The following is a 27,382-nucleotide window of genomic DNA, read 5'->3' on the forward strand; positions in this document are numbered from 1 at the left end:
ACAAGACAAATTCACTAAATCCTAACTTCCACGTTGTTTCCAAGTATACATTGTCATAACTCCCAATGTAAGTTTAACAGCATGCTTGCTTGATTGTGACAACCCTGCATTGAGGTAGAGCAATTTTAAAATTCAAACAATTAGCCCTATTCCTTTTCATACACATTTCTTACTAACTTGACGCCCGTAATTTTGAGCAGTAATTTTTTTTAGTTATGACAGAATGAAAGCTGTTCAATAGGTCTACTAAGATACTAAATCAAAGTGTTTTCGAGCTACAAATTTCTTTCCTCTTATCCAAGAGACTTTTTCATGCCACATTTAAAAAAAATTATGTGTATAGTCAGAGACTTGAAACTCACAGAGAATATTAGCCATTTTCACCTTTGTCATATTTCTTCTCTTAATATATTATTGCCTATATTATGTTTTAGTGTGCGCCACCATTAGTTGTAGCCTCTAATATTGACGAGAAGACACTGAAGAAAGACGGAGTGTGTGCTGCAAGTCTTCCGACAACCATGGGCATTGTAGCTGGATTCCTTGTTCAAAATACTCTCAAGTTAGTACCATATTTATCCGTGCTATGAACGCCCCCGCATAATGGACGCACTCCAGTTTTTCGCATTAAAATTAAAAAAAAAAAAATCCCTGCTCATTTTAAACAAAGATCGTTTTAATAATATCGATTGGATGCACTGCTTATGTTTAAATTCAGGTTTTTAAACAACAATACATGGTACCAGTGAATGAGGTAAGCCTAGTGTTAATAATAACAATAAAAAAGTGTCTTGTCTTATTGTCGCTGTATTCACTGTTACAAGTTATCATCTGTTTATACAACTCTGCTAATTATCGATCGTTTTAAGTGCAACATTGGATATATAAATTAGTCACGGCCCATATATCGTTAAATATTCTATCGATTATATCAGCATTCGAGCTGGCACACCTTTAATACTTGTTTTTTTTTTATCACTAAAATTTTTCCCTCACATAAAGGACACACCCTAGTTTTTGTTATTAAAAAAAAAGTGCGTCTATTACGCGGGCAAATACAGTATTGGTTATCAAAGTTTGAATTATTCCAATTCAGAAACAAGTAAGTAAATTAAAAAAACTCCAAAAGGAAATAACATTTAAATGGATACCCAGTCATTGTGGTGTACCTGGAAACGAGAAAGTCGATAACATTGCAAAACAGGCAACATATTTGCAACCAAGACCTTTTCAAGTGATATCTCTATCCAGTGCTTTTGCTTCAGTAAAGTCTCATTTTATAAACCTATGGATCAACAATTGGCTCTCTTCTGACAAAGGACAAATTTTACAGTCTGTACAAAAGAAACCAAATGACCTGGAAATGTACAAAAACTTGCCCAGACATGTCCAAACATTTTTAACAAGAGCCAAAACAGATCACATTGTCACACAATTGTGCCTACACCGATTTCACATTTCTGATAATCTTACTTGTCTGTGATGTAACAATCATGATGGAGATCTGGAACACATTCTTCTATACTGTTCATCCATAAACCACAAAAGAAATAAATTAAAATCATCAGTACCAGTTGCAGAAGACACAGCCCTGCAGTATATATTGACTACACCCCAACTCTGGCTACTAGCATCAGACATCTATAATGAACACCGATCAAAATACCCCTCATTTCTCGTGAAAAACAACTGAATAGACTACAGTGGACTATAGTTGTTGTCAGCAAACAGCTGGATACATTAAGAGGATTGATTGATTGATCAAAGTTCGATCCAGATTTCAGTACGAATTTTGTTTCAAAAAACTGCATAGATGTACATATTTTTTAGTGAAATGCACTCACTCAAAATGAGTTAATGTAGACACACACTTTCTTATTCGTTTTACAAGTTTTTCAATAATTCATTTGCTTTCTCGTGTTGTGATTGGTATTACTGTTTACAGTTTCCATTCTTGAATTGCTATTCAGAATACACAAAGTACATTTTTTTATAATTACAAAAGTATGATATTTAGTTTATTTTATAAATTGCATAACTTAAGTATATGATAATATATTTATTGTTAATCAACATACATCTACGTCATAGTGGACCATCACATTTCTATATTCTGGTCACACCATAACTATATTTACCTAATCATACAGTTTAGTTAATGTTTATATTAAGATTTCATTTGTTCTTGTTGTAGGTATCTCTTAGGATTTGGTCAAGTATCGTATTACTTGGGGTACAGTGCCCTGACGGACTTCTTCCCAACAATGCATTTACGACCCAATTCAGCATGTGATGACAGCTTCTGTCGACAGAGACAAGCGGAAGTAAAAGCTCGGCCTCCAAAAGAAACACCTATTGGAGATGGTAGTTCTGATGACAAAGAAGTTACCCACGAAGATAATGAGTGGGGTAAGCATAAAAACTGATGTTAGTAACAAGCATATGGTCTTGTGGTTCCCATGCCTGCCTCTGGATCGAAGTAGCCTTGGTTCAAATCCAGCTAAGAACAGTCTATTTTTCAGATGAAAAAATTCGGCCGTAAGCACGGATAAGTTCTCTGTTCTTCCCTTAACTTTCCTGATGATGGAGCCAAGATGTAACTCCAAAATGTTGGATGTGTACATCTAAGATATGATGTAAATACCTAAAAACCTTGCACCACGTTGATTATGCTGGGGAAGTACCAATTATAAGGGACACAACAGGCTTCTTTCCCAACCCCATAATCCTTCATAACTTCATTTTTTCTTTAGTTATTTAACGACACTGTATCAACTACTAGGTTATTTAGCGTCGATGAGATTGGTGATAGTGAGATGATATTTGGCGAGATGAGACTGAGGATTCGCCATAGATTACTTGGCATTCACCTTACGGTTGGGGAAAACCTCGGAAAAAACCCAACCAGGTAATCAGCCTAAGTGGGGATCGAATCTGCGCCCGAACGCAACTTCAGACCGACAGCAAGCACCTTAATCAATTGAGTCATGCCTGTGGCCTCATTTCTTTATACCTCAACTTGCTAAGTGTCCTCTTTCGAGAGGAAAGAGCATTATAGTCAACTGATGAATAGCAGAAAGTCTAACAAAAAATAATTTATTACAAGAATCTGTGGCACAACAGCACTAATAGAGTGAAGGCTTACCAACATCATGATTAAAAGAGATGGTCATTACTGAATTAGCATCATTTACATTAAAGCTTCATTGCTCATGTAAGATCTATGGAATAAAATAAATGAATGAAGAAGGTATAAATTTTGTTTTAATTAATGTAGTATTTATTATTTTCTCTGTGGGGTTTTTCTTGGAAAAACAACTGTATGAGTTTGACTTTGAGTACTATACAGTATGTAATTTAAGCCATACTTGGCAGGATTTAAACCCGTGGACTTCGGACAAAATGACATGTTTTTTTTTTTTTTTTTTTTTTTTTTTTTTTTTTTTAAGAAAATATATTCCATATATAAGAATGACCAGTTCCAATCAGCCACGCCTACTAGCATTGCATAAGATAGCTTTTTAAAATTATTTTCACAGAATTATGAACTGAAGTACTAGCCTATACAGATAAGCTTTGGACAATAATAATAATGAAAAAGTGAGAAAATTAAAATAAAACCCGTCATACCACTATACCCACTATGTGATTTGTTCATAACTGATACCAATGGATCAACTCTGAACTGCTGTAATTTTATAAAAAATTTCACATTTACTTACCATTCTTGTTTTCAAATCACATGCTGCTTCTGTCTGAATAGGCATCTGCTTGGTGGATGAGACTGATCCCAGTGAATTGCAAGCAGAGGAAGATCTTGCACAAGGCTTTGTGGCAGGAGTGAAGGCAGCATACAGCATGCCAGCACCAGCTGTACAGGAAGAAGACTCAAATCAAGCCGACACATCTGGGGTCAGCTTAGACGAACTGATGGCGCAGATGAAAGCCATGTGAATGTTGGGTTAGATCATTGCTGAGCTGGATCTGAGGGGATTCTGTATGTTTCTTTGATAATCTGGAAGGAAAGTTATTAAAGATTTATGTTCGCACAACATTTCTTTTGTTTTCTCATTAAACCCTAACCGTCCCAAACTAAGATGAAAGATCTGACAAGCAAACATTCTCATGGGGATGGATAAAAAAGTTACTTTTTTTTTCTTGCACCATGTTAATCATGTCAAAATAAGCACTTATACAAATTTTGGTCACTCGAGCGCAATTACGAGGACCGTCCAGAAAGTAAGCTTTCTTGAGGCCGTTTACAGAAAGAAAACAATATCGTGGAAAGATATATTGGTACAGATATAGCAATTGTTGAGCTATTTTTCAACATATTCGCCACTAGAAATGAAACATTTGCAGTACCATGAGATGAACTTTTGTATCCCTGTGTAATAGAAGTCTGCCGTCTGGAATCAGAACCAGTATATGGTAGCCGTCTGCACAGTATGACAAATGTCTCAATTGCGGTGGGGTATATGTTGAAAAGTAGCTCAACAATTTTATCTGTTTCATTAAATCTTTCCATGAAATTGTGTTCTCTATCTGTAGACGACCCCAGGGAAACTTATTTTCGGGACAGCCTTTGTAATTGCACTCAAATGGCCAAAATTTGTATAAGCACTTGTTTTGACATTATTAACATCCTGGAAGAAAAAAAAAAACTTTTTCATCTGCCCCCAGGACAATATTTGCTTGTGAGTGGTTTTAGAGAAATATAAATTCATTGAGGGGGCGGGAGGGGGAAACTGCTGACTTCAAAAATAAATAAAAATGATAGTATGAACTAATACATGCTCACTTCCAGACTCTATCTCTGCTGTCTAGTGATCTCCGAGAGAACTTGATTCATCGGAACACAGTACTTTGCTCCAATCCTGCCTTATCCCTTCTGCATGTTCATGGACAAATCATAGACGAGCTGCTCGATGGTATGGGTGTCAATGCTAGGACTGTTGCAGGTCAGCATGATTTTATGGCTACTTTCCGTAGACCTCTCCAAATTGTCCTCACACTTATGGTGACACCCACACATTGTGAAGTCGATTTTGGGCTTCCATGGAAATTGTATGATGATTTCTTAAAATCTCACCTGCAGACTGCCATCTTCATCAATAAGTAACTTCCTGCATATTTTTACTTATATTTCATTCATTCATAGTTTTCTGAGCAAGGTCAGGTTTTTCACTGCAAACCCTGCATTCTGCAATCTTTTCTATTTTCTGCCTTCCTCTTTGTCTCCACATATGATCCATATATCTTAATGTCATCTATCATCTGATATCTTCTGTCCCAAACTCTTCTCCTATTCACCATTCCTTCCAGTGCATCCTTCAGTAGGCAATTCCTTCTCAGTTAATTCCTTTTTCTCTTCCTGATTAGTTTCAACATCATTCTTTCTTTACTCACTCTTTCCAACACAGCTTCATTTCTTATTCTGTCTATTCATTTGACACTCCTTTCTTCTCCATATCCACACTTCTAATGCTTCTAGTCGCTTTTCTTCACTTTGTCGTAATGTCCATGTTTCTGCTCCCACACAAAACATTTCACTAGTCTCTTCCTTAATTCTTTTTTCAGAGATCCGGTAGATAGCACATTGTTTGTGAAGAGGACATCACGTGAATGTTGCATTACTAATCTTTGTTCAATGGTAAACGAACTCTGGTCAGCCATGTTTGTTTATAACTGCACGGTTACCAGGGTAGAAAAATTAAATTAAATTATGGTTTATTTAATGATGCTTGCAACTGCCGAGGTTATATCAGCATTGCTGGTGTGCTCGAATTTCGTCCTGCAGGAGTTCTTTTACATGCCAGTAAATCTACTGATATGAGCCTGTCACATTTAACCACACTTAAATGCCATTGACCTGGGCCGGGATTAAATCCGCTATCTCGAGCACAGAAGGCCAGCGCTATACCAACTACGCTACGGAGACCGACTCTACTTCTGAATGATTACCTTAGTTTCGAGGGTAATGTAGTTAAAAGCTAAGAAAGCCTATGTAACATTGCATTCATAACAATGAAATTAACATTTTAATGTGTGTGAGGGACAGACAGAGAGAGAAGATAGATACATTGCATCCGTATAGATTTTTCAAAACAAATTCTATTGTCAATAGCAATGATTAAGAAAAAATAAATTTCTATAATGCAACAATATAAAACCACTAACCCTCTTATGCACATTAAGGTCATGGAGTTGCTGCATGTTTTAACTAGTAGGTACATTTTTAAAATCTTCATCATTCACACTAGAGTCAGTCTTTATATTTGGTAATTCAATAAAATACAGAGAATTAAATAAGTTTTTAACTTTATTGAAACTCGTTATTAAGGACAATAACAAAATGAATTTATAACAAAAGCCTCACATAAAAACAGTTCCTAACGTGCTGCCACAATATGTTCCAAAGTTATTGGAGTTTAGAGTTTCAGGCAAAATTTATAAACTAGAAGTGTCTGTTATCTAGTATTTCATCAACTGTTCATTTTATGCAGTAATAGGAACAAAAAATATAATTAACAAGATACTTTTGCCAGAGTGGTTAGAAACTAATGTTCCGAAAAGCAAGAATCTTCCATCAATTAAATAGAAAAGAATACAAATTTCTTACTGTCCGCCGAGTTACCTCTGTGGTAGCGTCTGCCTTTAGATTAGCTGACCTGGGTTCGATTCCCGGTGAGGTCATAAATTTTCATGTAAAATTTCTACCTCGGAACTAGAAGAGATGGCGGTGCGCAACTTCTAATCTCTAGACTGTGCACCAATATGCCTGGGTTAAATCTCAAATCTCTCTGCAGTGCATATGAAGAGAAGGCATATGTCACTGTTGATAGTGATTCATCCGTCGGTTGGGGATGTTAAGCCTGAAGGCCCCTTTGGTGCTATTCGACAGAAGTAGGCTACATGCCGGCACCAGGTTTCCCCTTCTCCCATCCTCATCTTCATCATCATCACTCATTTCAGACACTACACTTACACATACACTCACCCTAGTACATGACATAACTCTCCACAGATACACATCATGTACATTGTGGCTAGCCGAAGTGTTGTACAACTAGAAAATGGGTCACAGTCCTGCCATCTATCCGCAATATGCGGAACCCGAATCACGTAAAGTGAAGTGGATAGGCATTGGATACATACATACATACAAATTTCTTATTTATAATACTGTCACTGCATACAAAGCAAAGACAAGTTACTTTATATGCAAGCAATTAAATTCGTTGCCTAATGTAGAACAAATAAATAAAATATAATATAATATAAAGTAAGGAAGATAACAATGTTTTTTCGTCTGAGGAGATCCCTTGCTGTACAATTCCAGAATTAAATTACTGACAGTACTGTGAGATTTGAGGTGGGTAAAGCATTGATAGGTAGATTTTTAAAATAATGCTTCTACTCTATTCCTGGTAAATAAATGATTCTGTGACTTTGATCTTCTTCCTCTTTTACATTAAAGTTAGGCCTATGTTGTCTTTTTTTTTAAGTTGGTTATTTAACGACACTATATTAACTAGTATTTTATATAGCACCAATCAAATTAGTGACAGCGGAATACTTCGCAAGATGAGGACAAAGATTCGCCATGAGATAACCTGCCATTTGCCTTACAGATGGGGAAAACCTCGGAAAAAGTCCAACCAAGTTTTATCAGCCCAAGCAGGAATCGAACCCATGCTCGAATACAGCTCTGGATCAGTAGGGAAACGTGTCTACTGCCTGAGCTATGCCTGTGGCTATCTCATTGTCCCTGAAAAAATTCTTAAAATTTTTAAAAGGTTTTTGGGATTGCACAGCAAGTGGATCACCCTGCATTACACATCTTAATAATACAGTGTGTCTAGAAATAAGAGTGGACTTGCCGGCTGTTTACATGTAAATCTGGCATTAGATGTGGCAACTCTCACCCAGTCCAAGACCACTGTGGTCCACTCTATCTCTAGATGCATTGTATATTAAATAGGTTATATAATTCACCCTTCATGCTAAAATCATCCTCAAAGGTACGTATTTCAAACCTAATGCAGTATCATATGTAAACACATTGTAATATTATATTTATTATATATATTTTTTTCTATATCTGCCAGTGAACAAAAGACACTTATAAAAAAATAGGCCTTCATACTTGTACAGACCCAGAAACAAAATTTGGGTCACTTGAATTTTCCGAGTTCCAGTTATAACATTCTGTGCATTCATGTGGCTCAAATTTTGTTTTGTCTGTACAAGCAAAGGTTTAAAATGCAAACATATGGCTGGTTATTCTTCATAACCATTTCAACCATTGAGCAAAGATACACAATGTGGAAAGACACGGTGTGTCCATAAAGTTCCAGTACTCGAAGGATTTGAACTTATTAAATGAACTATATATCACTTAAGTATTATTTTATAAACTACACAAATATATTTGTACATACATAGTTAATCATATCGTTCACAACATCATGCTCTGTAAATGTTCCCGTCCTCCTTGCAAGCGCAAGTTCATATGCTTGCATATCTTCTGCAACACACTTCTTAACATTGCAGGAGTGGCTGTTTCTATTGTGCATCTAATTGCCTGTTTCAGGTCATCCACCATACGAAGGTTATCTTTATAAGCCCTTTCCTTCAAATAATCTCACAAAAAAACTGGTGGACCCAAATCAGGAGAGCATGGTGGCCAAAAGTTTTTTTGATATGAGGTGATCACCAGAAAAAAAACCCTTAACATTTTCATAGTTTTATTAGAAATGTGACACAGTGCACTATCCTGCTGGAGCAGTCATGTTCATAAAGTTCTAACAAAATCACTAAATCTAGAACAATATGTCTGTATACAACACTCTACTGGGGTATCGAAGAACAGTAGTCCTACATCCTTTGATTTTGATATGATATACCAAATACTGATTTTCTGAAAATGAAGCAATACCTCATGTAAGATATGGGAATTTTCAGCAGCCCAAATTCATGTGTTCTGAGAGTTTATGTATCCATTTAAGTGAGACCACACTAAGCTGCCATACCTCCACACATCTCTGATCTGACTTACGTACATGAGAAGTACAGTAGAACCCCGATTATCCGTCACCCTATTAACCGATTGGCGAATTATCTGACTGTCTATTTCTCGTTCTTCTTTTCTTCAGAAATAAATAACTTACATGAAGTACTGTTTTGTACATCATGTTAGTAGGTTCTACATATGTTTTGCTAGAGAGTGTTATTACAGGCCTTTATCGTTACACAGCATTGTCTACTGTTCGAATTGCCGTTCTATAATATAATTTGTAGCCTATATAAAATGTCTTCTGCGGGTGTTAACAGAAAACGTGTTGTGCTAAGTACCGAAAAAAAAAATGGAAATAATTGAATGGTTTGAGAAAGAGAAACTGTGGCTCATCTCGCATCAGAATACAAGATTGGAGTTACAACTGCGTGATTTAATAAACAAGGATGAAGTGTAAAAAAGTATGCAAATCTACAATATGAGACCTCCTTTATTCCTATCTTTCCTGAGACAGTCATTACAAAGGGCTTCCTTGTCCCTTAAAAACTCGTCTTTGACAACCAGACTTAAATTAGTGAACTTCTGATCCATTACCTAGCAAGTTAAATACAAGCCCATGGAGGAAATTACACAATCTTTCATAGTACGGATTATCCGATTTTTTCGATTAACCATTCAGTCCATCCCCTTCATTACCACGGATAATAGAGGTTCTACTGTATAACTCCGAAAAAAATAACCTCTGACAGTACGGAGATGCATTATGAACTGACAATTATTAGTTTACTACATTTCAAGATTACTATTTCGTCACACTATCTGTTACAGTTAATTAATCAAGATATTATTAAACCCGGAGTATTGGGACTTCATGAATGCTCTATAAAATAAGATAATATCATTAGAACTAGGATATATATACAAAAATGCATTGTTGTATAGATCTATCACTTTGTAGTGACAATCCATTGTTTGACAGTAAGCGTTGAATTGAGTGATACAAACGTAAATGTAACCAAAGATCGTCTGGTACAATCAGAGTGTAATAAAAATCCTATTTACACATGAGATCAATACTCTTTCTTAGCATTGTAGGATGATAAGACAGGTGAAAGTAAACTTTTTTCGCTATGCACCATATGCAATGCTTAGACCTCCTGACCTCTTATCTCAACCGATTCTGAGAAACAACAAACACATCACAGCAACAAGGACATAAGAGAGCTGTCGCTACAAAGTGAAACATCTATATATAATATTCTGGAACATACATGCTAAGTGATACCTTAGTCGACGATTTTACATGTATATTTTATTATTTCTGCCAAACTTTCAGAACGGCCCCGAGGTTCACTCAGCCTCCTATAAAATTGAGTACCGGGTCTTTCCCGGGGGTAAAAGGCGGTCAGAGTGTGGTGCCGACCACACCACCTCATTCTAGTGCCGAGGTCATGGAAAGCATGGGGCTCTACCTCCATGCCCCCCAAGTGCCTTCATGGCATGTTACGGGGATACCTTTACCTTTTACTTTATTATTTCTATATGAAATACATACTTCTACTTATAATTTCCCTTTTCTAAAGTTTAGATGCATTAATAAAGCTGTGTTTCGTTTTATGGTATATTACTGTTGAAAATGAAAACCATAATTACAATACATTATGCCTACATCAATTCGACAAACATATTCTTATCCATTTCTGTTATGTGGGTATTGAAATCTTCTTGTGAAGCAGAATCAACATTTTCATTACATGAAACATTCTTGAGCATTGGAAAATCCTATTCACAGGAGTCGGGCATGTTTATGGGGTTAGGATAGGCAAAAGAAGGTAGTGCAATTAACTCAGTGAATTATGTATTGAAATATATCTCTTACAATTCTAATAGCCTGAAACCTGCTAATGCTATTTCAGTACAAGAAACATACTTGTAGCTTATAATTTTGTACTTTTACTGTCATATTTCTTTTTGAATTTGGAATAGTCGGTTATAATTTCGTTTACTTCACAACCAAATAAATGAAGCATATATAGTGAATCTTTGTTTATTATCGTCTTTGACTGTCATTGTTTACACTAACTGACAATCAGTATTGAATGCAATTAAATTTAATTTTCTTCTAAATTTTACTAATTTAATTTTTGCCACATCATGTACCTGTACATTTCTTCTGGATGACTAACATTCGCATAATCTCGAACATACAATTATGAAACCAATTAAAAGATGGTTATGAAAGAAATAAGTTCTGATAGTTATTTCGAAACAAGATGATCCATTCATTTCAGAACCCCATCCATCCAGTTCAAAAGCACAGACATTGTTTATTTTACGAAATTCTATTTCTCAAAACCATATGGGACCTTTTCCATCTCTCAATTAACTTAGTGTGCATACGTAATATTTCAACAAAGTGCATCTATTGTGTGAATTATTGTACGTTAAATGGCTACACCTGTTGATATAAACGAGTTTTATATCATGTGTGCTTCATGTTAGGTTTATGCTTGCAGTCATTGTAATGTACATATTTTTCGTAACTTTTTGGTTCATAACTTATTATAGCTCATAGCTTTTTGTTTCTGTACATGATCACAGCATTTCGTAGCATTCTACAGGTTCATTGTCCTTATGACATGAGGCAGAAACGAAATGTTCCTACTGGTCAGACAGGAGTGGGGATTAAGTCATTCGTCTTGAGTCTCTTCAAGAGTACAGATCTGCTCCTGTCAAGTACAGTTTATTCTAAATAGTGTAATATAGCACTGTTCTATTCCTACTATGTTAGCGTATTTCAGGTCAATTTTAGAGAGTAAAATGGCCTATCTCTCTATAGCACTCCTTGTTATCAATTAGTGGGTATGGAACAAGGACATCATGTACTACTCAAGAACGAAAGCGCTATGTTTTGAATGTTGCCTGGCTATAAAAAGTGTGTCAGTCAATTTCAATGTCAAAGTCGGTAAACGAACATGATGTCTCATTAAAACATGAGATTTGTACATCTTGATTACACAACTTTTAACACTTTGGAATATAAAGTATATATTATATGCTTTCACGTGTTCTCTAAGTTGCCTTGTTAATTATTTTCAGCCAGTGGCCTATCATCAGAATTGGGTGGTCTTTGCTCCTTCTGATTGCGTTTCCTGTGAGAGTGTGTTTGTGTAGTGTAATGTGGAGTCAAAAAGTGTGTGTTTTCTGAAATTGAGCTGTATATTTCGTATTGTTCTAGTGTGTAAGAAATATACAGGCACACAAAAACACACTCACATCAAATCCTCAACACACAACTCTATTTCAGAACACACACTCTTTTGACTCCACATTACACTACACAAACATAGCCCCACAGGAAAGCAATCAGAAGGCGCGAAAACCACTCAGTTCTGATGATAGCCCATCGGCTGAAACTAGTCAACAAGATAACCTAATTAATTAACACATGAAAGCATGTATAAACTTTATATTCCAATGAGATTTGTAGCACTGAATTTTACAGTATTTATTAATATTTTCTCTTGAAGTCCTGTAATTAATATTACGGATATAATAATTATTTATTAAATTAAATCAATGTGATAGTGTTAAGGAATAATATTTACAATAATAAATAATTTTGTTCAGAGTTGTAGCCTAAAAGAAAATCAAAATCGAAGGGCAAAGTAGAAATCTAAAATGCAGTATTCAGATTTATTCAGCTTTCATTTCATCCCTAACTATCCATCAATTGGTTTCATACACGTAACTACCAGTATCAGGCATTCACATTACTTTAAGTTTAATTTGATCAATATGAGAAAGAATTATCATAAAATGGAGCTGCCACTGCGAACCTCCGACAGTCTGCCTGCTGAAGGGAAACCAGAGGGCAACGGGAAAAGCTGAGCTGAAGTCACAGCGAGTTGATGATCATTGTATTAGGTAATTAAATGCTACACTTCTGGGTAGTGCCTGATAGTGCAAGCCTACTAGCATGTCTGCTGCTTCCAAGTTCGTATACCAAAGTTTCATGGCATTAGCTTACAAAACAACATACAATCACCGTCACCTGAATATCACATTCCCTCAACATTGGATTGGACAAGGAGGTCCCATTCCTTGGCCAGCGTGATCACCAACTCTCACTCCAAATCAAATCTTAATTTATGAAATCCCAATTGAAACTGACAAGGAATTGGTTGTCAGGATCCTAGTTGCAGTCTTGTCGTATAACAGACACAGGGAATATTTGAGAATTTCTTATGCTGTTACACTGCATTTTTCGAGGTTGGTGGATGCCATTTTGTACAGTTGTAAAATATTTTGAAAATAAAGCAGATTAAAGAAACTTTCTGCACTTATTGCAGGATTTACTTCAGAGTTTCAGAGCTTTAAGAGCATTAAAGTGACATCTTCGACGATTGGTTCCCTATCTCAAAATAGTCATATTGGACCCCTCTATCATCTGTATCACTTTGATGCTTTTAATATGGAATACTTCATATATATTTAATTTTAAGTTCATATTGTAAAGGCTGCCTTCTACACCAACAAATACACTACTAGTACTAACTAAAACGATATTACAAAACTTACAATAAACTAAAGTAATCGGTTGGAAGAAAGTAACAAATAAAAATATAATCATTATAAACAACAATACCAAGGACGATTGTGAGCAAGGAATGAATATAACTACAGTGATGTCAACTTAAGGACTAGTGTGACACCCAATACCTGCTTGGGGCACATCTACACATTTGTACCATGGTGTTTGATTGTTCGAAGTTCAGTCACAAGCAAAGTGCTTCACAGAACTGTCAACTTAAACTCCTAACTTTTGTTTTCTTTTTAAACACAATTTAACATTTACAATAGGAATAATCATTTTGGCCAGTAAAAAAAGTTATGCTGTAGCATAATGGATAATCGTCAGGCCGAAGCTTGCTGTCTGTATGTGCTTGGATCAGTCATAACAAAGTGGTAGGCCTATTTCTTAGTCACTGTTAAACTAAATTTAATTATTTGATAAAGAATTTCCAATCTCGAGGGATCCCTGCATGGTTTGACCATTTTCCAGCAAGTTGCAGGCCCTTTGCCAAATTTTGCAGCGCCAGGAAACTCTGGATTCATGGCAAGGGGCTAGCAGGGGGAGGAGTAAAACTAACGTGCAAAGCTTCCGAGACGAGACTGGCAGCTCCAGAGGAGGAAGTGACTTCACCCTATAGTCCTTGTCTCTGGTTTCGCTCTGGCAGCACCAGGGGAGGAAGTGACTTCACTAACGATTGCGTGCATGTCAATGAGAGCAAAATTTAAAAAAAAAAAATTCGAGCCGCTAAATAGAGACTGTATAATAAATGTATTTCACAAAAAAAACGAGACAAGAACCAAAATGTCTGGGGGTGCTGCAGCTCCGCAGCCCCCCTTCGAAAGCCGCCCCTGATCCCATAGATCTTACATTAGTGCCAAAGTTTTAACATGTGGAACACGTCAAGAGTTACACAATTTTTTGGCGAGATCAGGTGAGGTCGACAATTCATCATAGATTACCTGATATTTGCCTTACAGTTGGGGAAAACTTCGGAAAAAACCTAACCAGATAATCAGCCTAAACTAGGAGATAAGTTAGCTACATTCCATTGATATGAAAATCAGAGAACTTAAGAAACAAATTTGATGAGAGATTATAAGATGACTGACATTGATTGATTTTCCATCGTGATTATGAGTAATTACAGTAGAACCTCTATTATCCGTGGTAATGAAGTGGGTGGACTGAAAGGTTTATCGAACAAATCAAATAAGAACATTTTCATAAATTAAGCACATACTACACATGGTGTGTGGATAACCTTCAGGGCTTCTACCGCGTTGTCTTGGTGTTATTGGCCGACGCTGTGTTGCGGCCATCTTCAGAGCAGTCGAAACATCAGCCAATAACACCAAGACAACGCGGTAGAAGCCCTGAAGCTTATCCACACACCATGTTCACCAGCCGCGGAAGCCTACGCAAACACATACTACACATACTTATGCCTATAGTTCCGTAACTTCCTTCATGGTTTAATATTTAACATCCACGTAATGGAACAGAAGTTCACTAATTTAAGTCCAGTTGTCAACGATGATGGGTTTTAAGGGCCAAAGAAACTTCTTCTGGTGGTTGTCTGTAGAAAGATAGGAATAGTAGAGGTCTCGTGTTGTAGACTTACATGCTTTATACACTTTATCCTTGATTTTTTATATTAGTAGATGTAATTTAGTGAAATTTGGCACGGACATACCTTGGTGTATGAGGATGGTTATGGAAGGACATGAGTGGTGGTGCTATTGAATGGGCTATGTATAGCACCTCCGCAAAGTTAAGGTCGATTGCATGTTTGCTTTCTTCTGCAGTTGCTGTTACACATCTGGCTGTGCTATTGTTACGGGATAGTCAACAGTGCGCATTTTTGTTACGAGCATGACAGTACAGTATGAACTGGTACACAGTGGGACAGTATGTGTTTACTGTCCACATGTACTGGAAAACTGCGTCGAGAAAGTAGTGTCAAAGACAATTTATTGCACAATTTGGGGTTAGGAAACCACTAGCAAATTACTCCATTCAGTATCTGATGAAGAACAGGAAGCCATGGGAACATTTTTGGATGTCCACAAAGGAGAACATCCGAAACTGCCAGACACAATGACACAAGAAGTGATAAACAGACTGTGTCCTTGCATAAACTATTGCAAGAAAGGGGGATTTCCACAAGCACATATCAACGAGCTGCAAAAAAAGCACAGTTGCATGCATATTGTGTTACTGCTGTGCAAGAATTGAATAGCCGCCCAAAACAAGATTGTAAGCCTCATATCTCATAAGTTGACTTTTTCGTAAATAATGGTTGTTAATGATGTGCTATATGTAATGTTTGTACTCATATTAAAACCAGCAAACATGTCTGATTGTCAACCTTGCTCTAAAAAATTAAAAGTATGTACAGTACAATGTGTTTCCCCCCCCCCCCCTTTTTTTAAGAATTTCGTATTCGCTTGTTACAACATTATTCTGGGCAGCTATTCAATTGAAACCTCCTGACAAAGAGAGACTCAATTACTGTCATTGGATCCAGCAGTCAATGTATCAGAGAATACTGGATTACACATGGTTCTCTGATGAATTGTTTTTCCTATTTTCAGAACACCCATATTTGGGCTAGTGAGAATCCCTGCATTATGCATGACAAATCTCTTCATTATAAAAAAATTGGGGTGTAGTGTACTCTGTTGTGGCGCCACATTATTCACCCCACCTTCTTCCATACAACAATGAATACCACAGTCTGCATGGACATCTTTCATGCATCATGAATCAGATGGACGGCGAGGGAATTGTGCCAGCTGCCACACCTCAAATGCTGAAATTATTTCCTTTTTGATATTGTGTCATTTCTAAGGAACTTTCGCCACCAAGGTCGCCTGACCTTAACCCACTGGATTTCTTCCTATGAGGCATGCTGAAAGGGAAAGCGTATCACAACAAGCCACGAACTCATGGAACTGCAAGAAAACATTCGGCAGGAAATTGAGACCGTAGCTCTTAATGTGAATAGTGAATACCTTTCGTAACAGAAAGAGGCATGTGCAGGAATACCTTGAGCTAATGGCGACCACTTTCAATACTTGCTATCAGGATATCATGCTTCTCATACACCAAGGTTTGTCCATGTCAAATTTTATTCAGTTACTTCCATTACTTATAAATAAGGGCGAAAGGAACTGGCCATTCTACCTCATTGTCTCCTGACCTAATTGCCTCATGAGTGATGCCTTGTTGGTGTCACTCTGGGGTTCAGACCTGTCTTCGGACAGTTGATTAAACTACAACAACTTATAAATAAAGTCCGGATTTTTATGTAATATTGACCCTAAAAATATGTACACAAATATATAAGTAAAAACCTCGAACTATGTACTGAATATATAATATTGTGACAGCCAAGAGTCGATCGCGTCCCACAGAGAGCGGGGTGCACGAGAAAGCGAGCGACGCAGCGAAGAGGGCTGCAGCCGCTTGGGTCTGGAGGGGACAGACGTAAGGGGAGCGACGGCACGCTGTGTGGTGCAAGGAAAAGGGGGGAAGCTGGAAGCCAGGCGAACTGATTGTTGTAACGAGAATGATCCCGAAATCGTAGTTTCTGGAAAGTATGGCAATTTGTGGAGGCAAAAATTGTTGAATCATTCGGACAAATTGCTGTGATGTTACAGTAACAGATGTTCCATTATCATCCTCAAAGAAATAAGAACCGATGATTCCAAATGATGCTATTGCACACCAAATAGATAATTTGTGTAAACAAAAGCAACCCTAAATAAGGGTTCGATAGATCGGCCTACTAATCAATTCATAAAGAATAATAAGTAAACAAAACAATTTTGTGACACTTGGAAAGAAAAAGAAAAAACATTAAGATAAGAAAACGTAGGAAATCATTTACAATAAAAATTTTGTTGGGTACAAATGATTACTAATTATAGCTAAGGATGATTTTAACATGTGAGATCCTATGGCATCAATCGTTGCATCAGAAATTTTGTATTGTTTAAGTTGATTTGAAGTTTCACGTGGGATCGTGCCACGGGCACCGAACATGAGCCCAAAAACTGTCCAATGTGTAATGTGGTATTGTACTCCAAGATGCTGACAACAAGGCTCATATATGACTTGTTTTTCACGACACACCTCTTGTGGCTGTTGCTCATGCATCTCAAAACGGATTGTGGGATCAAGAATGACACCCTTATCCTTCTGCCGATCAATTATGATGATATCAGCCCGTCTAGTAGAGCCATCAGAAGAGACGCAACCAACCTCCTCATAAACCTCGTAGGAAGCATTCTGACGGATTGGAGCTGCGATGAGAGAACGAACCGTATTATGTCTGTTGATTCGGAGCAATTCTCCATGATGGCAGAAACCCAAGACATGAGGAAGCGTTTCTTGCTCGTCGCATCTTCTGCAACGGGTTGAGTCAAGAGTTCTACCAGGGAGAGTACGTACAGGTATTGTATTACAGTTCATCTTAATGGCTTGCGTCCACTGACTGCTCGAAAGTCCCTTTTTGGTTGAGATCCACGAATTACCTTTCTTCCAGTGAGAATAGAAAACAACTTCCAAACCTTTACTTTTCAATTTGCTCCATTGATGAAAAGAATCTTCACGCAATGCTTTGACACTGTATAATGGTTCCTCATGCATTTCATAAGGGTTAGTTGGTGACCAGTATCGAAAGTTTTGTTTATTGACGTATCCAGAGAGATGAAAATGAGCTTCATCACTCATCAGCATATTGTGGACATCTTCGTTAACAATTAGATCAAAGAATTATTGGCAGAAAGTCATGTGGTTGACTTTACCAGCATCTTTGAATTTTGTATGGATGCATGTGTAAGTCCTTCTGAAGAATTCTTTGTATACTGGTGGTGTTTGACAAGACAAGTGAAATTGCATGATGACGGCCCTGATCACTGTATTATGATTGATCAACCTTGCGGGCTTTCAAGCAGTCATATGAATAGTTCCATAAATTGATAACAGATGACAGATCATCAAAAACGTCACAATGTACATGGACTCTGAACTGGCAAGGTCTGTCAATTGTAATTACGAGTATATCGATTACTTCATCTCAAAAGTTGCAGAAAATTATATCGAAGATCTCGTTTCGCAAGTTGCAGGGAGTCAGATTGGCAGAAGCTATTTATAGGTGTCACGTGGGCTTCAAAAGATAAGATAAAATTTCTTCTTCGTACTGTGGCCTATCTATAGAATTAAGAATAATTCAGCATCCCTTTATAGGCTGAAACTAGAGCTAAGGCAGTTCTGGTGATTTTGGAAGTGAAAATCGTTGAATTTACAAGGGATTTTTAAGCGATCGGCATTGGAAGGAAGCTTTATGTTTATAATTACGTCTGCTATATTTTAAAGTGCTTGCTTGATTGTAAGACAGCCAAAACGACAAAACTTATTAAAATATCAATTTAAACTACCACCATAAAATTACATTATATTTCCAAAATGTGCAATACTATGTACTATGTTAAGGGCAGGAGGCCCAAATTTTATTTGTAAGGCCAGTAACTACAAGGATGATCGATCATGGGTCACATGTTGTAAAGATAATTCTTCGAAATAAAAATTAATTTACATGTACCCGATTTGCATCTATGTATTAGCACTACAGTTGGGTATACTCCCTGTGGCAGTGATATATAATGTACAATCAAATTACAATAATTACAGCAATAAAATAAACGTAAAATTAAGTTTAATCATAAATAAATTCAAATCTAGGAGTATAAACAAAAACTGAATTATAAATAACACCTAGGCCTACTATAAGGATCATTCCATGCCAAACCAACGAAACTTATTAAAGAATTATTCAACCTTACCATTTTGGATTGTAATGAAACTTTCAGGAATCATTCTCCCCAAAGGCCTAAAGTAAAATATATTTTTAGAAAAAATTGTATCTTATTAGGTTTTGGTGTAATTCATTTTTAAAATTTGCAAACACTTTTTTTTCAGTAACTCTTTCAATCTTGAATAATTCTGATTCTGTACATCTTACAGAGTTGTTTTACACTCATTTTAAAGGGATTTCACGAGCTTCAATTTCTTCTGTGTTGATAAATTTCTTGTTTGCTCTTTGAGTTTCAAATTCTGTCAATAAATTCTTCCTGTTTTTGTTATAGGATCTACTTTGGTCAACATCGCAATTTCTTTCTGTGCCCATAGTTTCGCAAACTAATTTAGCCAAGTATTTTTATCAATTATATCTATAGTGGCTGATTCTTTCACTTCTTGATTTAATTTTTTTTTTTTTTTTCAATTTTATAAGTTTTTTGGTTTGGGCAAGTTATATCAGATTCTAATTGATTCACAAAAGTATTCCAATTATCTCTTTGTTTCTTTCTTGCTGCCTTTTTTGCAATAGCTCTTCTTAGTTTGTATGTAATTTCATCTTCTAATTTTCCTGATGTTACAAATTTTTTAAATGCAGATCTTTTCTCTTCAATTATTTTTGCTAACTCATTGTCCCAATTTCTTATACCTTTATTTTTTTCCACTTAGATTTTGTACCATATGTGGGATAATTAATTTAATAATGTTATTACCACGATTTTAAAAAAAGCAATCGTCTGTAATGGGTGGGAACAAGCTACGTAAAGCAACTTTGAATAGTGAGCATGCAAAACTTTTCATAAAATATACTGTTCACTGATATGGCAGTGTTCAATGGCAGTGGTATTCAATCTTTTTTTGCTAGTGTACCTTCAAAATATATTTGTATCCCCAAACTGCATTGCAATTATATAAGAATTAACAAAAGACTATGATTGATGTTGCACTAAAAATAAATTATTATTATTATTATTATTATTATTATTATTATTATTATTATTATTATTATTTCAGTAGTTACTGATGCAATAATAATAATAGTAATGATTTACGTGAAACGGTGTTCAAGCAAGGAAAAACAAGAGCTGGTATTGCAAAAGAAACTATAATATAATGAAATATTTATCAACAAGTAGTATAATAAAATAAATATGTTAGCAATTTTACATACATAATCAGTGGGATGTATACCCCTTGAGACAATCCCACATACCTCTGGAGGCACATGTACCATAGATGGAATACCATTGCTCTACCAAAAGATGATGCTTACCGATTGCAGGGGACTTGCTCCGTGTGTTACATCTAAGTAGACGAACACTGACTTTCTACTAAATCGAAGGAGCAGTGTAGTCACTGTTTGTACACTTTGGTTTTGAAGACACATACAATTACAAATGAAAAGATAATAAAACGTGTTTTTCCCCTGGACTCTTCAAATGTTATAATGTGTGTGTAGTGTAAGTAGACCTACCCATGTGTGTATAAAATTGTATGTATGTTGATGTGTGAATGACAGCTATATGATTAGAGGTTAATGCAGTCATTCAAGATTGTAACGCACTTAAACCAAATAAATAAAAAAAAAAAATGAAAAAAAAAATGTTTTGTTTTTAAGTATGTATGTATTCAATGCCTACCCACTTCATTTTATGTGATTCGGGTTCCGCATATTGCGGATAGATGGCAGGACTGTGATCTATTTTCTAATTGTACATCACTTCAGCAGGCCACACTGTACATGATGTGTATCTGTGAAGAATTATGTCATGTACTAGGGTGAGTGTATGTGTAAGTGTAGTGTGTGTGGAATGAGTGATGATGATGAAGATGAGGAAGGGGGAAGGGGAAACCCGGTACCGGCATGTAGTCTACTCCTGTCGAATAGCACCAAGGGAGCCGCCAGGCTTAATGTCCCCGTCTGAAGGACAAATCACTATCAACAGTGACTTATGCTTTCTCTTCATATGCACTGCGGAGAGATTTGGGATTTAACTCAGACATATTGGTGCACAATCTAGTGATTAGAAGTTGCACACCACCATCTCTCCTAGTCCCGAGGTAGAAATTTTACATGAAAATAGAATTGGCACACCTTGATTAATTTATTTTATTGGGTTATTTTATGATGCTGTATCAACATCTAAGGTTATTTAGCATCTGAATGAAATGAAGGTGATAATGCCAGTGAAATGAGTCTGGGGTCCAGCACCAAAAGTTACCCAGCATTTGCTCGTATTGGGTTGAGGCAAAACCCTGGAAAAAACCTCAACCTTGATGTGAGAATGTTTGCTCATAAAACTCTAGGATGAATGTCCTCCGCAAAATGGAGGAAATGTAAGCATGAGCTCAAAATAGAAGACATATTATGGTTGATGTGGAAGTAAACAACGTAATCATCTTCTTATCCAATGAGAATGACGATAGTAGTGGATCTAGTGCTGTGTTGTCAACCTGACTTCAAAGACATACTCTGATTGGTGATAGATGGTGGAGAATACACAGAGAAGAATGCACAGTGAGTGTGGAAGAAAGAAATGGTAAGATTTTTACCTTAACTGTTTTTTGTAAATGATCTAGCTATAACTTAAACAGAATATAATGACAGACTATGAATGTAACATATGTTGGATTTGGTGCCTGAGCATGTCATGCTGTATGAAAGGTAGAAGGTTATTGTCCTGTTAATGTTATAAATTATGTTACTTATTTCCAAACCATCTAATTTCCTCCACGTTATGTAAAATATTCAATATTTCTATTTTTCCTTTTTCTGTGCATACAATGACAAAATATACCGAAAAGGGAAATTTCCTAATGGCAGACATAATTACAGTACACAGAGTACAGGGTGTATCAGAAATAGACTATACGTTTGATTGCATTGTGTGATCATAAGTGCAAGTCGCAGTGATTTTTCCTAACCCCGACAATAATTTAGGAAAGCCCTGTACAACCACTATGATAATTCGTTTGCTACACAAGCACCATCAATGAAAAAAACCCGTGACTGATATTCATAATAGTAACAAAGATTCACTGAGTACACAATATATATCTGGCAGCATCTTTCTTCATGCATGGCTTTTGACTTTTTCATGCAGATGAGTGCAGTGATGCAATTGCTGACATAATATATTCCTTATTGAATAATTCTGTAAAGAAACTACTGTCTCCATCAATATATAATGAGAAAGTATATGAATTGATTCGCATAATCAGTTCTTAGTAAATTGCCACATTGTACCATTATGTAATCTGTCTACTCACCTATGATTGGAATCCTCTTTGCTGGTTCTTCTGTGATATGAGGAACTTGAGGGTCGGCTTGTATCTTGTGCCAGGGTATATCCACCAGCTTCCTCTCCTACACAACAGACATTAATGCTAACCACTGCAAATTATCTCATTCACTTAAAACTAATTGTGAAGTGGCTAATTCTTTCTTACTACAAAATGTATGAAGTAACCACAATTTCATGCAATTTATGTAATTTAGATACTTTTCAACTTTGCATACTCTGTTTTTTGCACTATTAGCCGAATGACTACATCACTGGTTTCCATACTGGGGACTCAAGTTCAAATCCTAACAAATACAAATGGAATGGACTCAAGATAATCTCAGTTGGTGAGAGGAAGCTTTCTTAGGATACTCCTGTTTCCCCTACTATAATTTCTCTATAATTTTCCCTGTTTCCCCTACTATAATTTCTCTATAATTTTGTGACTGGTTCAGTAACAATAGGAAACTAGTCTCATATCATCTTCCCTATGACACAAACTCTAAAGGAAGCATACAGCGAACGTAGTGGAATCCCTAGAGATAGAGCCAACATTTGAGTATGAAGTAAGCAACATAAAGATTCTGCCTGAATGATCAGATTTCCTCGGAATACTTCTGCTCCCCTTCATATCATTCCACAATTCATAATCATCTATATTATCTGTACAGAGCGGAACAGGAAATTAACATTCTGCATCATTTTCATCAGGAGGTCAAACCAATGGGATACATATGGTGAACACAATCCCCAAAATCGCACAAGAACCAAAATGATAATGAAGATAATTCCTTTTTACTAACCATTCTGCACTACAAGGACATCGATTATCAAATTTTTACATAGGGTATCACTAACAAGGAGAGAATATGCTTCTGGATCAATGATTTTTATAATACTGTTTCAGATGGAAGTTGGATACAAAACGAAGTACAGCAAAGCATTCTATATGCATTTCTGGATTCGCCCATACATGCTACATACCCTGCCTATCTCAAATGTCTGGATTTAATGTTCCTAATTATGTTAGGTGAAGAATACAATGCGTGTAATTCTGAGTTGTGTAATTTTCTCCATTCTCCTGTAACTTTATCCCTCTCAGCCCCAAATATTTTCCTAATCACCTTATTCTCAAACACCCTTAACCTCTGTTCCTCTCTCAAAGTGAGAATCCAAGTGTCACAACCATACAGAGCAACTGGTAATATAACTGTTTTATAAATTCTAACTTTCAGATTTTTTGAGAGCAGACTGGATGACAAAAGTTTCTCAACCGAATAGTAACAGTTTTTTCTCATATTTATTCTGCTTTTAATTCCTTCCCAAGTTTCATTTATATTTGTTACTGTTGCTCCAAGATATTTGAATTTTTCCACCTCTTCAAAGGATAAATTTCCAATTTTTATATTTTCATTTCGTACAATATTCTGGTCACGAGACATAATCATATAGGCTACTTTGTCTTTTCGGGATTTACTTCCTTCAAGTAAAATTCCCGTGTTTTCCCTAATAGTGTGTGGATTTTCTCCTAACATATTCGTGTCATCCGTATAGACAAGCAACTGATGTAACCCATTCAATTCCAAACTCCCTCTGTTATCATGGACTTTCCTAATGGCATATGAGCAAAGTTAAAAAGTATAGGTGATAGTGCATCTCCTTGCTTTAGTCCTCAGTGAATTGGAAAAGCATCTGACAAAAATGGACCTATACGCACTCCGGTTTATGTTCTTAAATGATGAGAAAATAGAAAAATTTTAAGACACTCTGGAGGAGGGAGGGGGAAGAATTAATAAAATCTTAGACATGATTATAAGAGGTGACGAGGTGATTTCAATGCAAAAGAATAAGCAATTCACCAGCCCCAGGAATAAATAGGTAAATATGGAGAAGGAACCTTCAATAATAATGGACTAGAACTTCAAAAATTTGTCATTACCAGCCATCTCAAAGTGGCGAACATATATTTGAAAAGATGTAATAATAATATTATACGCGTCATGTAAGAGATTTTAGGTCCATAATAGATTATGTTCTAATCAACAACAAATTTAAGACAACTATTACAGAATGTTTATGTTCACAGAACATGCGACACTGACTCAGACCATTACTTGGTACTTGCAAGATTAACATGTTGAGCAAAATGGAAGAAAAATAAAATAAAAAAAAAAAGACTATAAAATGAAGGGGTACATAAAATATAAGTATTCGAAATTTGTATCACCATTATAAGCACACCAATGGAAAATGACCGGGAAAAGGAATGACAAAATATAAAAATGTGCATGGAGAAAGCAGCAGAAGAAGTAACTGGGAATAAAAAAAAACAATAACAGAAAATATTTTAAAATTTGGAACAAGAAGATAGAACAATCAATCAATCAATCAATCAATCAATCAATCAATCATCATCATCATCATCATCATCATCATCATCATCATGGCATGAGTCAATTGGCCCATTCCATCTCCATTGGAACATTATTGATCTAACTAACTTACTCTTGTTTTGTCCATATTTCTCCTTCCATACGGTCTGTAGAGTAATATATTTTTTTGGGAAATCTATGATCCTCCATTCTTTCCAGACATTGAAGCCATTAGATACTTTGTTTCTATCTTTTATATGATGGAATTTTCTGTGATAACACTGGTTTCCTCAACCAAAAGATAACTTCTTCTTATTCTTCTAATTCTCTTGATCTAGCCAGTCTTCATCTGTCAGATCGTTTCTCTCATCTTCTATTTTATTAACCATGTTAAATATTCGCAATTCTTATCAAATGTCCTCACTTTTCTTCTGGCCATGTTACATTACCCCAGCCCAGACCTAAGAAAGTATACATTTCAGCAGACTCAATTTTTCTCTGGTTACATTTAGCTAAAATTCAGGTCTCTGCACGATGTTAGTACTGGAACTGACATTGATTTATTCAACTATAATTATGTTTCACTTGTTTTAGTTTTCAATCACCATCTTATAGTACAACATATGTTGATATTTTGACAATTTTTTACCTAAATCTCTTTTTTCAAATATGAAATATTGTAGCATAAGTTTCTAAAGGTGCGAAAGGCTCCATGGAATGCCATAATTTGTTATATTAAAAGATACATTCAGATTGTTTTGTGTAATTAACCATAGTTTATGTACTGTAGTCTGTAATTTATTTTCTGAGTTTTCTAATAATTTGATCATCTGTAAATAACAAAGAATTAAATTTAATATCTCTTATTATACAATTTTCATTTAAAATATTAAATTTAAAAAGAGCAGGTGATATAAGACATCCTTGGATAACACCTCTATTGATTTCGGCCCTTAGATTTCCTACTCCATTCTCTTCATTTATTCTGATTGTTGTAGGTTTGTATTATAAATTTCTTATAGCGTTTATTAGATGATTGGGGTATCCTCTGTCTTTTAAAATTCTTGTATATTAACATGACAAATGCTTTCTCATACTCAGTAAATATAATGTGGGTTTCTAAATTAAACTCTCTTCGTTTCTCAATCTGCTGTTGAATGGAGAACATATAATCTATAGTTAACTGTCCTTTACTAAAACCACATTGCTCATTGAATATAAGAGATTGAGTTGGTTTCGATGTATCTCGCTTAGATCTTTGCGCAAATTTTGCTGCATGCTATTAGTGACTTATCTCTCTATAATTATTGCACTTAATCAATCTCCTTCCCTAAACAGAGGGACTATTATTGCTTCAGACCACTCATTAGGAGTGTAAGTATATTGCCAGCATATATTTATTAAATTCAGCAATGTAAAGTGTAGAGGCCTAGCTGCATATTTTATTATTTCGATGTTGATTTTATCTATTCCTGCTGATTTCTTGTTCTAAACTGTTCCAAAATATCATTAAATTCTCCATATTGTCGTTGTTCCTGCAGTAACTCCTATGTGACATATTTATCGATTGTTAGATTTTTGCTCTATTAAATATTTTAAATGGTGATACAGCAAATAATAAAAACTCCTATATGTAATTATATTTCTTTTTTTCGAAAATGTAAGAATTCACAATCTCCTATATACCACTTCCATAGAATGAAGGCAGGAAGGTTAGTGGTTGCAAAGCGTGGGATACTTTGAAGAGACTAAAACAGTATGCATTAAAAACTTATTAACACATGTTATAATTATATTGCCATCGTCGTAGTCGTCATCATTATCATCATTATCACCATCATCATCACCACAACATTACAAATGAAGTTCTACACGTTAAAATCTCTCACACTATTTGAGTCTAGACTTTCGGTATTAAACAATTTATTTACAATAAATTCATTGCCAGCCTTTGTGAATGTTGTACCAAATTAGTTTAGAAATATTGTGTGTCTTTAGATATTTTAAATTTTCTTGTAAATTAAATTATTTGTTCGACCAATTCTGAGCAATGAGCATTTATTCCAACTTTATTTCTGTTGCATTTTGTTTTTAAGTAATTATACCTTTGCACCGTAATTTGATATCGACAATAATAATTTTTTTATCAAATACTAGAATATTATCTGACTATTTCTGCTTCATTTTCTGTTTATTATAGTGCTAGTTGATATGATTCGACATTTCTTATTACAGTACCTTTTCTATGTAGTTTCGAAATATCTTATGC

The 27,382-nt window shown here is 35.6% G+C and overlaps 1 protein-coding gene and 1 long non-coding RNA gene across 2 annotated transcripts in view; one reads left to right on the top strand and one right to left on the bottom strand.

Annotated features, from left to right (window-relative positions):
* The window catches only part of Uba5 (Ubiquitin-like activating enzyme 5), a 20,775-nt gene extending 16,721 nt beyond the window's left edge, over positions 1 to 4,054 (top strand). The window contains exons 5-7 of the mRNA XM_069817892.1: positions 435 to 562; positions 2,195 to 2,409; positions 3,764 to 4,054. Coding sequence (XP_069673993.1) covers positions 435 to 562; positions 2,195 to 2,409; positions 3,764 to 3,954 — 534 coding nt within the window. The 3' untranslated portion in view covers positions 3,955 to 4,054. The remainder of the gene's footprint in view (positions 1 to 434; positions 563 to 2,194; positions 2,410 to 3,763) is intronic.
* On the bottom strand, positions 3,883 to 27,172 carry LOC138694305 (uncharacterized). Its single transcript, XR_011330892.1, has 3 exons — positions 25,247 to 27,172; positions 22,728 to 22,824; positions 3,883 to 4,015 (listed from the first exon to the last, which is right to left on the bottom strand). It is a non-coding gene; the product is annotated as an uncharacterized lncRNA (long non-coding RNA).
* Positions 27,173 to 27,382: the final 210 nt, after the last annotated feature.

Source organism: Periplaneta americana, chromosome 2 (genome assembly GCF_040183065.1).
Source record: "Periplaneta americana isolate PAMFEO1 chromosome 2, P.americana_PAMFEO1_priV1, whole genome shotgun sequence".
Taxonomy (NCBI): domain Eukaryota; kingdom Metazoa; phylum Arthropoda; class Insecta; order Blattodea; family Blattidae; genus Periplaneta; species Periplaneta americana.